This window comes from Protomyctophum parallelum, assembly GCF_964188405.1.
Source record: "Protomyctophum parallelum genome assembly, chromosome: 20".
Taxonomy (NCBI): Eukaryota; Metazoa; Chordata; class Actinopteri; order Myctophiformes; family Myctophidae; genus Protomyctophum; species Protomyctophum parallelum.
This window is the reverse complement of record NC_139718.1, coordinates 11,859,337-11,875,304: the sequence shown is the minus strand read 5'-3', so window position 1 is coordinate 11,875,304 and position 15,968 is coordinate 11,859,337. Positions and strand designations below refer to the sequence as shown.

The following is a 15,968-nucleotide window of genomic DNA, read 5'->3' as shown; positions in this document are numbered from 1 at the left end:
CCCGGAAGTACTTGTCTCGTTAGACGCCGAGAAGGCATTTGATCGAGTAGAATGGGCCTTTTTATTGGTAACCTTAAACAGATTTGGATTTGGTGAAAAATTTCTTAAAATGGGTTAGTTTACTGTACTCATCTCCAATGTCTTCGGTTCATACTAATAACAACTACTCTGAGTACTTCCCCCTTTTCAGAGGGACAAGACAAGGGTGTCCTCTCTCTCCCCTACGTTTCGCACTCGCTATTGAACCGCTTGCCATGACATTACGACAGAGCCCGCACTTGAGTGGTATAATTAGAGGCGGTGCCGAGCACAAGGTCTCATTATATGCTGATGATCTGCTTTTATATATCTCTGATCCAGCCACCTCTCTACCTTATGCCCTCTCTATTCTCGAGTCTTTTGGTGAAATCTCAGGTTATAAATTAAACTTTGATAAGAGCGAGCTCTTCCCGATAAATGATGCTGCCCGTGACTACCCATTAGAAACATTGGCTTTCAAAGTCTCCCGCCACGGTTTTTCTTATCTTGGAGTAATCGTTAAAGATAAATTTGAAAAACTTTTTGAACACAATTTCTCTCCACTTTTAACTCGTACCAAACAAGATCTTGAGCGCTGGTCTCTTCTGCCGTTAAGACTTGCAGGCCGTATTAATTCGGTTAAAATGAACATTCTTCCTAAATTTCTGTATCTCTTTCAATGTATACCAACCTTTATTACCAAATCATTTAAAAAATTGGATACTATTATTTCGGGGTTTATTTGGAACAAAAAGATGGCGAGGCTGCGCAAGACCATCTTAGAGAAACCAAAACAACTTGGTGGAATGGCACTACCTAATTTTTTGTTCTACTACTGGGCTGCTAATTTTCAAGTTATATTGTATTGGCTGCATGACTACAACCTACAATCATCCCCTGCATGGTGGCTCATGGAATCCACTTCCTGTGCCCCGGCTTCTCTGACTGCCTTAGTATGTGCTCCCTCAATTGCGCCATTATCAAAATTCTCTTCCAATGTTTTAGTTAAGTCAACTCTTAAGATCTGGACTCAGTTTAGACGCCATTTTGATATTCAACTATTCCCATTACTAACCCCTCTGCGAATCCATTATTTCCTTCTTCCTTACAAGATCGGGCATTTAAAATTTGGTATGATCATGGCATTAAGTCAGTCAAAGATTTGTTTGATGGTGGCACGTTCGTTTTGTTTGACCAGATTGTTCAAAAGTATAAGCTACCCAGAACCCACTTTTTCCGTTATTTGCAAGTCCGTGATTTTGTTCGCCAAAAATTTACTAGTTTCCCGACTATTCCACCTAATTCACCTATAGACATAATTATAGCGTCAGCTCCTCTTAGTCTTAAGGGAAAGATATCGTCACTCTATAGCCTACCTCATTATTTGACCTTCAACCTTCAACCACTGCCTATAAGAATATTTGGGCCCAGGACCTGGAGGAAGAAATGTCTGATGAAACCTGGGAGGCCATTATGGGTCTTCATCAATATGTGCTAAACATGGGGTGTTGCAATGTAAATTTCTCCACCGGGTGTACTGGACCAAGGTTCGGTTAGCCAGGATTTATGATAGTGTTGATCCAACGTGCGATAGATGCCACCAGGCTCCAGCTAATCTTCTTCATATGTTTTGGACCTGTCCAGCCTTACAGTCTTTTTGGTCAGCTATATTTGATACTATTTCAGATGTGTTAGTTTCCCATAGAGCCATCCCCTATTATTTCCCTATTTGGCGTCCTTCCTGATACTATCCCCCTGCCTAAATATCAATCTGACCTTGTCGCTTTTGTGACGCTTCTGGCAAGACGTCTTATTCTCATGTATTGGAAAAAAACATACCCCCCTTCACATTCCCGTTGGATATCTGACATACTGCATTTTTTGGAAAAAATTAAATATACATTGCGTGGCTCAATCTCCAAATTCAGTAAAACATGGCAGCCTTTTCTGTCTCATGTTGACCGCCTTACACTTGTGCCCCCGATTGAACCTGATTAACTGTCGCCTGACTTGCCAACCTGTCTTGTCTGGATGATGTTTGTGACCGAGATCTGCTTTGTATATTGACTAAATTGGAGTTTTTATTTGTGCCTTTTCTATCTCATGTTGACCGCCTTACACTTGTGCCCCCCGATTGAACCTGTATAACTGTCGCCTGACAGCCCAACCTGTCTTGTCTGAATGATGTTTGTGACCATGATCTATGTATATTGACTATATTGGAGTTTTTATTTTATTTTTTATATATTGTTTTTATTGTTTTGTTGTGCTTTGAATGTTCTTTGGTTGTCTTGATTTGGAGTTTGTGTTTTGTTATTGTGTGTGTGTTTTAGTTTATTTTTGTATTTGTCACTCTGTTTTTATTTCTGAATTTACTTCTATTTGTAAAAAACAAAAAATGAATAAACAGAACATAAAAAAAAAAAAAGAGGGCAGCGTTCACCCCGTACAGTATCTGATCCTGGCAGAGGGCAGCGTTCACACCCCGTACAGTACCTGATCCTGGCAGAGGGCAGCGTTCACACCCTGTACAGTATCTGATCCTGGCAGAGGGCAGCGTTCACACCACGTACAGTATCTGATCCTGGCAGAGGGCAGCGTTCACACCCCGTACAGTACCTGATCCTGGCAGAGGGCAGCGTTCACACCCCGCGCCCCAGGCTTTGCCCACACGGCTGCAGCAGCAGATCTGCTTGGTGATGTGCTGGAGGAGGGGCAGGGAGCAGCCGCCCGCTGAAGTCGACCGGTAGCAGAACGCCCGGTCCTCGGACACCGCCTTGTCCGCTGAGGAAAGAGTTCACCGCGTTCAAGATTCTACTTTTCTTCTATCTGTGCTTCTCAAAATGTGTTATTGTAGAGCAGAGGTGATCAACGTAGCACAAAGGTTTGGCCACAGCCTTGATTACACAACATAGACCAGAAGCTCGTACTTACAGACACAGTGGCTCCGTGCTGGGTCCAGCATGAAGCCTGGTTTGCAGGTGCACCGGTAGCTTCCTTTAGTGTTGATACATTCCGCGTTCTTGCAGATCCCAGACATCAGACACTCATTGATATCTGTGAAATATGCCATACAGTACATTTAGTCAAGCTGTAAATATCTACACTGCAGTGCCTTACGGTTGAGGTCATGGAAATGTGATGTTGTCCAGTTATCCTGTAGTGAAAGTTCAGTCGTTCTTCCCTACTTCACAGTAATCAAAAATCACTCCTGTGTGAAGTGTCATCTTACAACATCGAGGAGGGAATTCAATGATTCAATGATTAGGTTCAACAAACATTGAACTAAACACAAACATTAAACCTGTATATAGGAGGGGCTAGCGCCTCTCAAAAATAGCTATTCTACAAGCTCACAACCTGTCACTTTGCTACACTGACACATAACAAAGATTGAATCAGACTTAATTACACTAGGCAAATAATAAATATCAATGTACTGTAGAGCATGGAATGACCCTCTAATATCTTGGTTGGTCAAGGGGGAGGGGGGGGGATTCCCCTTTGCATGAGCAGTAGATATTTGGTTTTCCACACCCCGAGGAGACACAGGTTCTAATCCAGGTGGTTATAAGCTTGCAGACCAGCAACAATGATGGATGAAGTAACTTTTGAAGTATTCTTTCCACCTTGAAAGGTGACAGTGTCACAATATGAGAGCTTAATAAAACCACCAGCTGCTACGTAGCGATGAAAGATGGAAACTTTTATTTGAGTTGTACAATACTTAAACGCAGGATGGGGTGATGACATGATGGAGACACATCCCCAGTGAGCCGCATACACAATTACAAAAACGTTTTGATATGTTGACAAATGTTATAAACTCTCAAAGATGTAGTGACCTTGTCTGGAAAAGCAGGACGTTGAGAAAGGAAATAGCTGGATGTTTTGGATTAGTGTTTTTATTTCCTCCAAGAAGGTGAAAGTATCTTTAGTTGATGTCAAGGGACAGAGGGCCCGAAGAGTTCTTCCTTTGTGTGGCTTGTGTGGAGCTAGCCTACAGAAGAGCCAGAGTAAACCAAGGTAAGCAAGCTAATCAGCAGCTAGCCAGCTGTGCCAGTCAGGTGCATAGGAGGACATATTTGAGGTGCTTAGTCATGCCATCACTCCAGGACCAGGGAAAGTTTGTTGTTCTACAGAGAGTAGGCCTAAATCATTAGGCCTTCGTCCATTGCTGTGACGACTGCAATCTGACAGCCTGCCACCACAAATTTCCCAGAATTCCAATTAATCTGCTCTTGTTTGGCTGTTTTGCCTCCTGCTGGAAAATGTGAGCTTATAATGGAAAGGATTTGAGTCTGATAAATCCCAGGACTGAAGCTAATCTAGGGAGTGTCTCCATTTGTTTTGGTCTTTCGGTGTGTGCGCGCGCGTGTGTGTGTCTGTGGCTTTCTTTGCCGGCATGTTGGCTGTTTTCTAGGAAGCAGCGTGACTCCACTCTCACTCTCACTGTGTGTGTGTGTGTTTGTGTGTGTGCGTGTGCGTGTGTGTGTGTGTGTGTGTGTGCGCGTGTGTGCGCGCGTGTGTGTGTGTGCACCACACAAGCTAGGAGGAACCAGTTCATGGCCGAGTCTGACCTTGTAACGACCCTGCCCTCAGTCCCGATGTCAGTGACAACCTAAACAGGCGTGCTACATTATAAGCAAAGTGGCCTCGCAGCGTTTCCTCTTTAGGAGGTCCATGGGGAACATAAAGAACATGCAATAGACAAGTTCTGTCATGGCCGCCTGCATTAATGACCATGCAGTGAGGATCTCTTGGGGGAGATGAAACTGGTTGTTCTTCAGGCAGCACAAGTCTGCAACAACAGCATGTGTGGAGACCACAGGGACTTGAGCTTAGTTTAAGCAGTATGCTTTCAGAGGTCAAAGTTCAGGTCAGAGTCGGGGCTCAGCCTCCATCACATGGCTGAGTCCCAGAATAGAGCTATTGTTGCAATCTGTTGGTCTTTAACTCTGAGACCATATGGACCCATAGGGGTCCATTTGGTTCTAACTGTACACCATCAGAGTTACAGTACAATAAAAACTAAGGATTTTACTGTGTGGACTGGTGGAATTGAGATGACAGCCCGTTATGATCAGCGTTACGTTCAACAGCGCTTGTCCACACACGACCCCTGCAGCTAGCTAGGGGCCCCAACGTTTGGAACCCCCGCAGACGTCCGTCTGAGCCCCACTCCACTGTATGATGCTTGTTTTTATTGTGGTAATGATGCGTAATGGTGACTTCACCACATCCAAAAGAGTCTCCCAACTCTGGTTAAAATGACAATCTGTCTACCGCGACCTTGCACGACCCTGGGCCACCCCCCGCCACTTCTGGAGCAACCAGGAGCCACATAAACACGGGAATTATTTATGGACATTATAAAGGAAACAGCCTGCCGTATCTCATGTGTTTCTGTGATACACAGGATTATGTTGAACCGTGTTGGAGTGCATTGGCTGTAATAGTCGAAGGGAGTAACAGTGTGAGGATTCTTCTCTTACAAGACTGATACTTTTAATGTCTCAAAACAGACATGAAGCATAACTCACAAGGTAAAAAAGCATCCGTTTGAGGATTTGTGAATACAGAGAGCTGCTTTTCAATATCATGCCAAAACTGCAATTAATGGGAGAAGCAGTGTGTTTCTCAGTGAGCAGTCTTGACCGCAATGACTGTGCTCTCCATTAAAACCACAATAAGGACTGGTCTAGGTTTCAACGCACCACTAGCCAATGTAGTATTATTAAATATGATGAATGTCACTACAGTAATGTGTGTGTGTGTGGTACAGGCTTTATATTCAATGGATGCCATAAAAAACATTAATCCAGAGTAAATGTAGAACTTCTCTATTCTTTGAAGTTAAAAATGGTAAATGGTCTGTATTTCTATAGTGCCTTGATCCAAGGCGTTCACACATATTCACACACAGACGATGGAGCAAACCATAGGAAGCGCCATAGGAACCACCATCATAGGGAGCAATTAGGGGTCCCTCAAGGACACTTCGCCACAAAGAGCTGTGTATTGAACCGCGGAACTTCGGCAACTGTATATACTGAACCACTGCCACAGTACTCACTTACACCTTGTTAGTACAACGTAAGGTCCGGAGTGATCAATTAATTCTGCAAGAATCTATATTTACACTTAAAGAGTTCAATTAACGCTCAGGATTTAGCGGTGTATTCTGACCTGCCCCAGACGGCTACTATCACTCGTAGCAGACACAGCCTAGGGAGCAGTGTACTGTAATCATGCCTGTACTTTTATTTAACAAGTAGCGACATGGACAACTTAGTTGACATTGTATCTGTGCAGCATTCTGAAGATAAGGGCTCTGGTCCTGAGATCAGACAGCTGTGCGCAAATCTGACGGGGCGTTTTATCTTGGTACAGACGCCACAGAGGCCAGATCAGAGAGAGAGAAAGAAGGATGCTTGTACTCGTACTGTATGGTGCAGGATGAATCATGCCTATTCTAGACACAGAGCTCGGACACAGGATATGAGACCAGTTCTGCTCCAGTAAAACACAATACAAGCAATTCAGCATAAGAGCCATGGTTTGGCAGGCTGGACACCATCTTGATAATAGTGACGGAATACCAGAAAAATCTGATTTTTGACTCCTTGGCATTTGTTCTGAGAGCTGAAATTAAAAGATATTTCTTTGGAAATAGAGCAGCAGCTGAATGGGGACACAGACTTTAAAGCTGGCCAGTAAATATTGTGGGTAACTGTCAGCTTTGCTTTTCGGAATTCAAGAAACGAGCGACTGGAAGGAGGGAACATCTTGAAGCGATCATAAAAAAGCAAGCGCGAATAAAAGAAAGATAAATTACTCACTGGCAACTCCTGACACCATTTTGGACGGCACAGAATGTGTCCTTGTCCACAGTTCTTATTTATTTATTTATTCACTTTTGATTAAAAAAAAGGGTTATGGAGTGCTAAAGAATTTCCAAGCTTAATAGCTCTAATTCCGTCGTATTTCTGAGACAAATGGACGGGCCCCTCACACTGTGCAGACAAGGGAACTGGTTGAACTTTCTGAACTTGTGGATGAGTCCTGTCACTGAGCGAGTCAAAGCTGTCCGTCAAGACGTTTATGTTGTTACAGTAAACTTTATGATGATTATGACATCATTGATCAAGACACTGGGTACCAAGATGTACTCATAAATCTTAGTTATCATCCCCAGTACAATAAAAAAATTAAGTTCTATTTTGTTATTCCCAGAGTTTGCATACATTTTCATCATGTTACTGTTCACAGATGATGTGAGCTGCTATTGCCAATGTGCCTCCACGCCAAGGTTTTAGCGCCAGTACAAATTTCCCTATCAATGCAGCTAATTCCAATATGCTATGATAAACTAATCATCCAAAGTCTCCCTCCACTGCATGTCTGTCTACACAGTAAAATCCTCAATCCATTGTTCCCAGAAGTTTCAAAGAAGTCGGACACAGGTCATTCCAATACAAAGCTCCGTCTGACTGGAATAATTGCTCTTTTTCTGAGATCTATTACAGTTTGTCTTTCCACTCTTTGAGGACGTCTTCATTTTTGCTTAAAACAACCTGTTTATGCTTTTAATTTGTGTGCACTTAGAGTGCAAGACAAACTGTTCATGCTGATGTCATGGATTTATTATCCAGGTCATTGTATTGCATCCAATTTCTTTTCTTTTTTTCCTTTTCTTTTTGCAACAGCTGAGGACTTGGAGTGTGGGTGGGAGAGGGAGAACAAGCTATCTGTGTATTTGTACTGTATGTGTGTTACAGTAATGTTTTAGTTTGTTATTTTGTATTTGTGTCAATTACAACAACCTAGAAAATGAGATGATAAATCTCATGGGAATATCCTTTCAATACAAAATTAAAAATTAAAAAGCTTCAGTATTCATTTAACTCTGAGAGTGTACAAATGGAACCTCACAGGTTCCATTTATGTACTCTTTGAGTTACGAATGGATTTTACTATTTATAAAGTGAACAGTATGTGGGTTGTTATCTCTGCACAAGACCACTGGCCAGCCCGCAGAAGCCTCCGGATAAGGCGGCTAAGGACAGCCTTGTTTTTCTATGCAGACGGACGAGTGAGCTGGAACTCGTGTAGCCGTGCCTCCGCTGACCGGGTTAGTGAGAACGTTAAGTAAGAAACTGTTAAACAAAAGGTTTTCTTACAAGGCTTCCCACAAAACCACTGGGAGCTGCATGTACCATAATCATAGCTTGCGTACCATTCTCCACTCAGAACCCCACAGACCAATTAAAACAGCCACCCCAGGGGCTTATTGACTGATGAACTCTGACCCGGGACAGGGCTAATTGTAGCCTTGACCTGGTTCCCATCGGGGCTAGACATACGGCAAGAAATACTTTTATAGAGGCCTTGAGTGGTTGTCTATACATGGAAATGTATGGACAGTATGTTTTATCACACCCCTGACACCTGACGCTAGCATTTTGTGAGGTTCGGATTTTGCCTTACGGGTTCATTCTGAGAGCAGGTATAATACGTTTATTTTACAATATAACTCAAAGCTTACCTTGACAGTGTGTCGAGTTCATCCTTTTGTAACCCTTTGGGCATTCGACTTGTCCGTTTGCAATCACTGCATATGCTGCGGAGGAAAAGAAGGAAAAGACAAAGAAAAATGGCTTAGTGGTGATACTGTCATACAGCAGAATTCCTCTGTTTCAAATGTAGCGAGAATAGGACAGCTGTAAGTGACCATATAAGTTACAGATGTGAGCATCTTGGCAGGGGGAAAAATGGGGGGACCCACAGCTGGGCCCTGCGGGACACCCAAGTAAGTGAACGTAAATTGATCCCCATCAACCACATTTATACGACAGCATTGCCATCCAGCAAACTCTAACAATAACACTAGACGTCATTTATAATCATATTACCTATACATCTGCCCCCCCCCCCCCACACCCCTGGGAACTGATACAGAAAGTTCATTTGTCATAAATATTTGGAGGAAGTACGTTGCCACAGCCATGACCTTTGTCATCAACCACACCACAAATCTACTTAAGCGATAGACCACTGCTCAAACAGTGCACACAAAGAATGACGATGAGTGTAAAGACTTGAAGAAGAGCGATAGAGTCCCCCCCCCCCTGTAACAGCAGTAACTGCATGGCGTGTCTTTCAGTAGGGTACTTGGGAGGTTCACAGGAGCGCTGTAGTAAATAACGCGGTGCGTCCGTTTGCACCAGTGCGGCCATACTGCATGTTCGGTGACGGAGGTCTGAAAACATGATGTCATTGCTCATTCGACACAGGCTCCAGCAATGCTCCATTAATCGCACAGGGGAGGAGAGGCCAGTCAAACTATCATATGGCCAGGGGTGAGCATCTGTGTGCATGTAAGCATGTGTGTGTGTTTGCTTGCATGCATGAACGTGTGCGATTCGTTCCGTAGGGGGTAATCAGAGCTGAGTGCCAAACAGGAACATGGTGATTATTCACACATCGTCACTGTGTTTCAAACATGAAACTGTACACCTAGATGAAGAGGCTCACCTCATGTCATGCTGAAAGGACAAAATGAACCCTGTGATTGAGGCAAGGAAGGCTAATTGCCTCTCCAAATCCTCCTCCGTACTCTGATCGTGCACTTTGTAAAGCCTGATAAACACGTCTAGTGCTTTCACCAAAAATCTCCACCACCTAAATAGGAATGCACCTTACGACAGGCGCAGCTCATTCTTAGAAGTGATGGCAGCCGACAATCTGCCCGAAACACACCCATGATTAAGCTAACACATTGGACCCTCATAATGCGCCCTGTAGATAGTAAAACTGTCATGGACACACCCCCCAAGGCGTAAGTTAAGACATGACGCGAAATTCCATCGTTCAAATGGGGCCCTGACAGTCTAAAAGAGGTTGTGCTGCTATCAGGGCTAAGGACAAAGGCAAATCATACAAGATCACAGTACTGCTAGCAAAGAAAACACATTCTTCCCCTGGCAGAGTGGTCCAGGAAAGGGAGGTGCACTGTACTGTGTTTATGACCGGAGGTCCAGGAGACGGCAGACTGGATGGGGTGTTGATCTCTCTGTGATTGACAGAGAGCTCGGAGCTGATGTGGCTAGCTGTCTGGAGGCCTGCACATGGGCAAACACGGCCAGACGACGAGTCCCTCACCCTGGCCCATTCATCTAGCCGCTGTGGACGAAGTCAACATTCCTGACAGCGTCTATAACCCCTCTGACCTATTACCTCACCGGCCGCCAGTAGCCAACAGCATGCAGGCACAAGGAGTCTCCAGTCCTGCACCACTGTTTGTTTGGGAAGCCCTGTCATTTATCTTCCCTTTCCTTCCTATGCAGGCGACAACCTGTTAATTGAAGAGGATGATGGGCGATTTGAGGTTCCTATTCCATCTGCCAGAAGGGTTCTTGTGAGTTCACTGACCTCTCGGTGTTAACAGGACAGCAGTATAAGTCTTTTTCTTTCCTATTCTAATTGTGGCTTCATCGTTCTTCGTCCAACAATGTTCGGTCTTGCTGTGACCTACAGTACTGAACCCATGGATATTTGAAAGTGGACTGTACCAGGCAGGGCAGAGGCATCAGAGGCCTGGGAGATCAGAAGTGGGTCAGACTGAGAGGGCCTCCCCTGACCTTGTCTGCCCGTCTCACCCATCTCCACACCCTCCTAATCCCGTTCTGATCAGTAATGAGCTGTTGTGGTAAGGTGGTGGGTGCACCCTCCCACAGTGACGGGATCAGGGAAAGTCTGACCTGAGTGACAGCAGGGCGCACATGCCAGGGTAAGCCCAGTGGGGGGGTCAGGAATCTCAATAAAGCTTATTATCGAGGAGAAGAAGACTTCTACCATCATTACCGACTACCACCTCGGTCTGAAAAGACAGCTCAATCGAAAACACGTCTTACGGTTACAATCTCTAAGGTTTATATCTAAGGTTTATGTCTGAACTACTAAGAAAGATGGCGGCACATGCCGTTCTCCAATTTGGTGCACCATCTACTTCCTATAATTGTATTGCCAATGTCAATTAATCGATGACTCTGTGTCCTATCCGACATTATAGAGTCAAAACTTCTCAATGGAAGATTTGAGAGATCATTCAATCACTGCAGATGTGCTAGTTTCTTAACACGGAGTCCGCCAGAAATGAGGAACACGAAGGTTTAAATTAGTACCCTAACCCGCCAAACCCTAGCTGATGTTGCTACCCGCATCAACACAGAGTGGGACACTGGCCGCGGCCATTTTGAACATGCGCGCGCATCCACTTCCAGTCTAAGCCCACCATTCACAGCTCTGTATCTCAGAAAGGACATGAGGGGGCCGTTTCTGGTGAATACAAGGGTTTTCAACGGGCTGTAGCAGGCGGACTGATTAATGCTGGCGCGAATTGAGTTAATAACTTACACCATAAAGATTGGTTGAAAATAAGTGTTGAAAGAATTGTAGCTTTAACATGGCTTGAAGAAAAATAAAACAAATCATTCTGTGGGGCTCTAATCTAATCAATACCGATCTTTAAAAAAATATATCTGGTATTGTTTTATGCAATACCAGACATTTATAATTTATAAATCATAAATCTACTGTAAGTATGATCTTACTTGGCTGAGTGTCCAAATCTCCTGTGGGTCCTGAGCATGGAAATGTTTGTTGTCACAGCTACCAAGTCAGTGGCATGCAAGAGTGACCTCAAGCAGTGCATCATTAGTGTGTCCCCCTACAGGACAAACTACAGCCAGCCTGTATCCACTAAGCACACAAACAGAGACCATGCATCTAGGCCAAGTCAAAGACAGGCTTAGCCACCCCTCCCTCACTCATTTATTGTCCCTCACTAGACAAATGTATTGTGCATTCCACTGGCAACAGTTCAATAATATTTACTTGGACCCCCTGACTCGTGAAGTGTAATTCACATTTCTAGGAACTTCTTGGTTGGTGGCACTGTCCTAATTTGAAATCTAAACAAACATCCATTCAAGCCATTTTCTGAGACGAAAGTCAACATTGTCCAGAGGCGAGCATTACAGAGGGGATTCAACTGAAAGGAGCTTATGCAAAATGAGTGAGAAAGTGAAGGGAGAGGAAGTAGAGAGCAGGCAGTGAGAGAGAGTCTGGTCAAATGGGTTCCTCTGCTGGACAGAATGTTTAATTGGTAATTTAGTACAATCACAACCCCAGACCACCCTGCCTGGGGGTTGGTGGTGGGGGGGGGGGTCCTCTGCTAAGCTCATTGAGAGGTCCAACAGGCCCATCAATCACACCAGTCATCCCCTGGGACCTGACTATAGGAGGCAGCCTCGGTACTGTGCTTATCCCCATGCCTAGCTACCAACACTCCAGCCATTAGTCAAGACCTCTTGAAGATATTTTCGTCCTAGGTCTGCTTTCTGCCAGACCACCGCAGCACCAAACGGTGCCACAGAAGCATACCAGGCACACAAAAAAATCCCTCTTTAATCATCATGGATTCTTCAAGTTACTTTGTGATGCAAAGATGACAAAAAGCTTCTCTCTTTGGGCTCCGGTGCTCTGGTGCCAGTGGTTGATTAGAGAAAACTTGTTTGCGCCATGATTGCCAGTCCGCCAGGGTCCATATCACAGGCCCTGTAAATAACGGGTCCCTGCCAGTGGAGGGGGCCAGATGACACGCACGCACGCACGCACGCACGCACGCACGCACGCACGCACGCACGCACGCACGCACGCACGCACGCACGCACGCACGCACACACACACACACACACACACACACACACACACACACACTGCTGTGCATTCATGTGGAGATTCTATTGTAACACTACAAAAGCATTTGTATAAGTTGTTACCCTGTCCTGTAGTAGCAGATGTGAAACATCGGGAAACTCTTTGATTAAGACACTGCCAGTGTTACATCATATTCATTGTTCTGCTTCATTAGCTCTTAATTTATAACATGTTTTTCAGTGCTCTTGTCACAAGACGGCGCATTCATGTACGTGTCTGTGGTCGGACAATCTCTGTCTTTGCGTCCTTCTGCAAGACGCTGATGGCGAAGGAGCGAACACACATTCAAAACAGGCCCGCATTCCTCCATAATCTCATGTTCTCTGTGACATATTCACCACGATGGCCACTGCCAAAGGATGACATGCCTTGGTACAGTACATACCGCATAATAAAACAGGCTTAGCATGTATCTTATTAAGCTACGCAACACAGATCTTTTACCCAAGCGCCTCCAACTAGCTGGCGAATTGCCCTCGACCGAGGGACAGATACTTGGATTTATTTCTCTCAGTTAGGTCTGTTCGGTCCTGATGAACCACACTGCTGCCCAACCTTAATAGATTCCATCACGCTATAGCTGTGGCAGGATGAACGAAGAAGGCGAAGTCAACCTCGATGAATCAGAAATGTTCAAATCGGCGTGACGTCTCTATCAAATCACCATGAGAAACTGGAAATGGAAAGGAAATGTTGGCAGAGAGCAGCGCATCTGTTCTCTCTCGCTCCTTTTTTCTTTGGGATTCGCTGCGTCTCTGGTTTTGGTTGGTCATTAACAAGTGTTCCTGTTTGATCGGCGCTAATAAAAAGTAAATAAGCGCAAGCGCTGGCCTCTGGATGGATGTCAGATTAATGCCTATGGAATGGGAGGTCTGGGAAGGACAAGTTCATGAGGGAACATGTGGGGGCCGGCTTGGAGAGAACAGGGGGCCCTGGTCCCTCTATTTCTCATAACGTTGGTGATTGAATGCTCCTGAAGAATAGTGCCTCATTACAGAGGGCAAGAGATGGAGAGAGAGAGAGAGAGAGAGAGAGAGAGAGAAGTGGAGTAAAAAAGAGACAAGTCTCTCTTAGTTTGTGGTGGACCTCCTACATAGCAAAAGAAATAAAAACGTTTTTCATTTTTCCTCTTCAATTTAGTCAGTGCCAATCTCTCCCCCCATGTTGTCTAAAGTCCCTGGCACTGCAAACCCCTACTGTTAGTGTTGGGGAGGGTGTAAACAACCACATGTCTCCTCCAATACACATGGAGTCGCTAGCCGCTTCTTCTCATCAGTGAGGAGTTTCACCATGACCAGGAGGCCGATATCGCATAGGAACACGCTCTCCCTCTCAGTTCCTCTCTTTTGCTGGGCAGGCGCCACAACAACCTGTAGTGTAGGAGTTGCTAAGATTGAAATGAAAGAAGCTCTCAGGATGTTTCGTATTTTATCAGATGTACAAATATAATGTTCATCTATACGCAGTTTTGTCAGCAAAAACACCAATCAATCAGTCTTAAGGAGTCTCTGGCAGCAACAGCAACACCCTGGCCTGCCTGCTTCCCACTCATGAACATGAACACGGCCAACTGTGTTTGTTGGAATGAAGGAATTTAAGCCCTGCCACGGTGGTGGTGGGTATAGGTACTTTATCCCTGCCACGGTGGTGGTGCGTATAGGTACTTTATCCCTGCGCCAACCGGACGCCCCTACACAGCAAAATGTGTGTTGAAGAATGGATCCGTAACCCGGGTACATTTTTACACTTTCTCAGTTAAAACAGTTTCCATGCCGGGAATGGATTACTCCAGGTTACTGTCGCTGCCAACCACGCTAATCCAGACTTTTGTTTTATGTGTTTAATCCGCCGTAATGTAATAAATAAATAGAAAATCCGTCTTCGCCGCGGAGAAAGAGAGTAGATGCATTTGTTTTGATGATGAAACCGGAAATCGTCACATGCTGTGGGCTGCTAGGGCTTCTGGGAAATTGAGGCCAATGCAAACGAATGGGGTTCAACGCCTCATGGAGGAGGGTCCTGTGCTGCGTCTTCCGGGTGTACCAAGATGGCGGGTGGTGCGATCGTTCATAACAAACGGAGGAAGCTCGATTTTCGCGGATTAAAAGCCCAAATAATTCAGCGTATGCTCTAAAGGTAATACAACAATCTCGGCAGTGAAGGGGGGTTGATTAAAATGCGGGTTAAGCGTATAAAACAGTCAAACTGTTAATTTAAGGATCAGAATTTTACTGTGCAGAACATCCGGGCAGAGTGATGGGGCATCGTTAAGGCACTGCCAGAGTGGTGACCTCATCACCATGAGCTCGTCTGCAGAGGAGGCCGAGGCTCCTGTGGGCGGGGTCGATGTCTTTTTACTGTAGGCCTGGGAGATCTCTGATCGGGGCTAACTGGAAAGCATCGCAGTGCCGGAGAGTCACTGGGAGGGAAGTGGCTCAGTAATGACAGATACTGTAGGCAGACGAATGGCTTATGGAATTCCATTAGCTGTTTAAACACACGTGCAGGGAGGGGCCTCCTCCGGCGAGGCCCAGCAGAGTCATGCGGTGTCACCCCGTCATGCCAGCAGAACATGTCGAAAGGGAAACTAGCCTTTACTTGGCTCAGGTTTCAGCGGGGAAACTCAAACCACAAACCACAGTCATTTCACCTGAGTCATTTGTATAAGTTAGAGAAGGGGGAAAAAGCAAAGCCAAACAATAACAATGCTATTCTAGGAGGCGTTCCTTTCTCTCAAAAATGCAGCACTTTCTAAAAACCTGGATTCGGTTTCTTCTGTGTAATTCGCACTATAGCGAAACAAATTACCTGTTTCCACCACAACCACCCAGTCCTCTTGACGACTGTTGTCGCCATGCCATCGAGGACAGTTTTAATTGCCTCCATGTCCACCCCTGTCAGAAAACAATTCACAAATACTGCAACCCTGAAATCCAAACAAGGTCCAGGGATGATCCTCGCTCTATGCCTCATCAGAACCAGAGGGAGAGAGTGGACGACAGCCATTCTATGGGATCTGGATCTCATTATGGCCTGCGACTGTTCAACATGTGAGCGATAAGGGCAAGACTTCTGCTTCCATCGGAAACCCACACGTCCATGATGGCATGACGCAAGGCCGATGTGTGAATGCTCAATGTCAATAAGACTGTGATGTCTTATGAGCT

The 15,968-nt window shown here is 45.1% G+C and overlaps 1 protein-coding gene across 2 annotated transcripts in view; it reads right to left on the bottom strand.

The window, feature by feature from the left end:
* LOC310878371 (latent-transforming growth factor beta-binding protein 2-like) overlaps window positions 1-15,968 on the bottom strand; it is a 132,641-nt gene that overhangs the window by 45,238 nt on the left and 71,435 nt on the right. For both annotated transcript variants that reach the window (XM_083792682.1, XM_083792683.1), the window contains exons 9-11: window positions 8,567-8,641; window positions 2,953-3,075; window positions 2,638-2,802 (exon numbers count right to left, since the gene is read on the bottom strand). In XM_083792682.1, coding sequence (XP_083648808.1) covers window positions 2,638-2,802; window positions 2,953-3,075; window positions 8,567-8,641 — 363 coding nt within the window. The remainder of the gene's footprint in view (window positions 1-2,637; window positions 2,803-2,952; window positions 3,076-8,566; window positions 8,642-15,968) is intronic.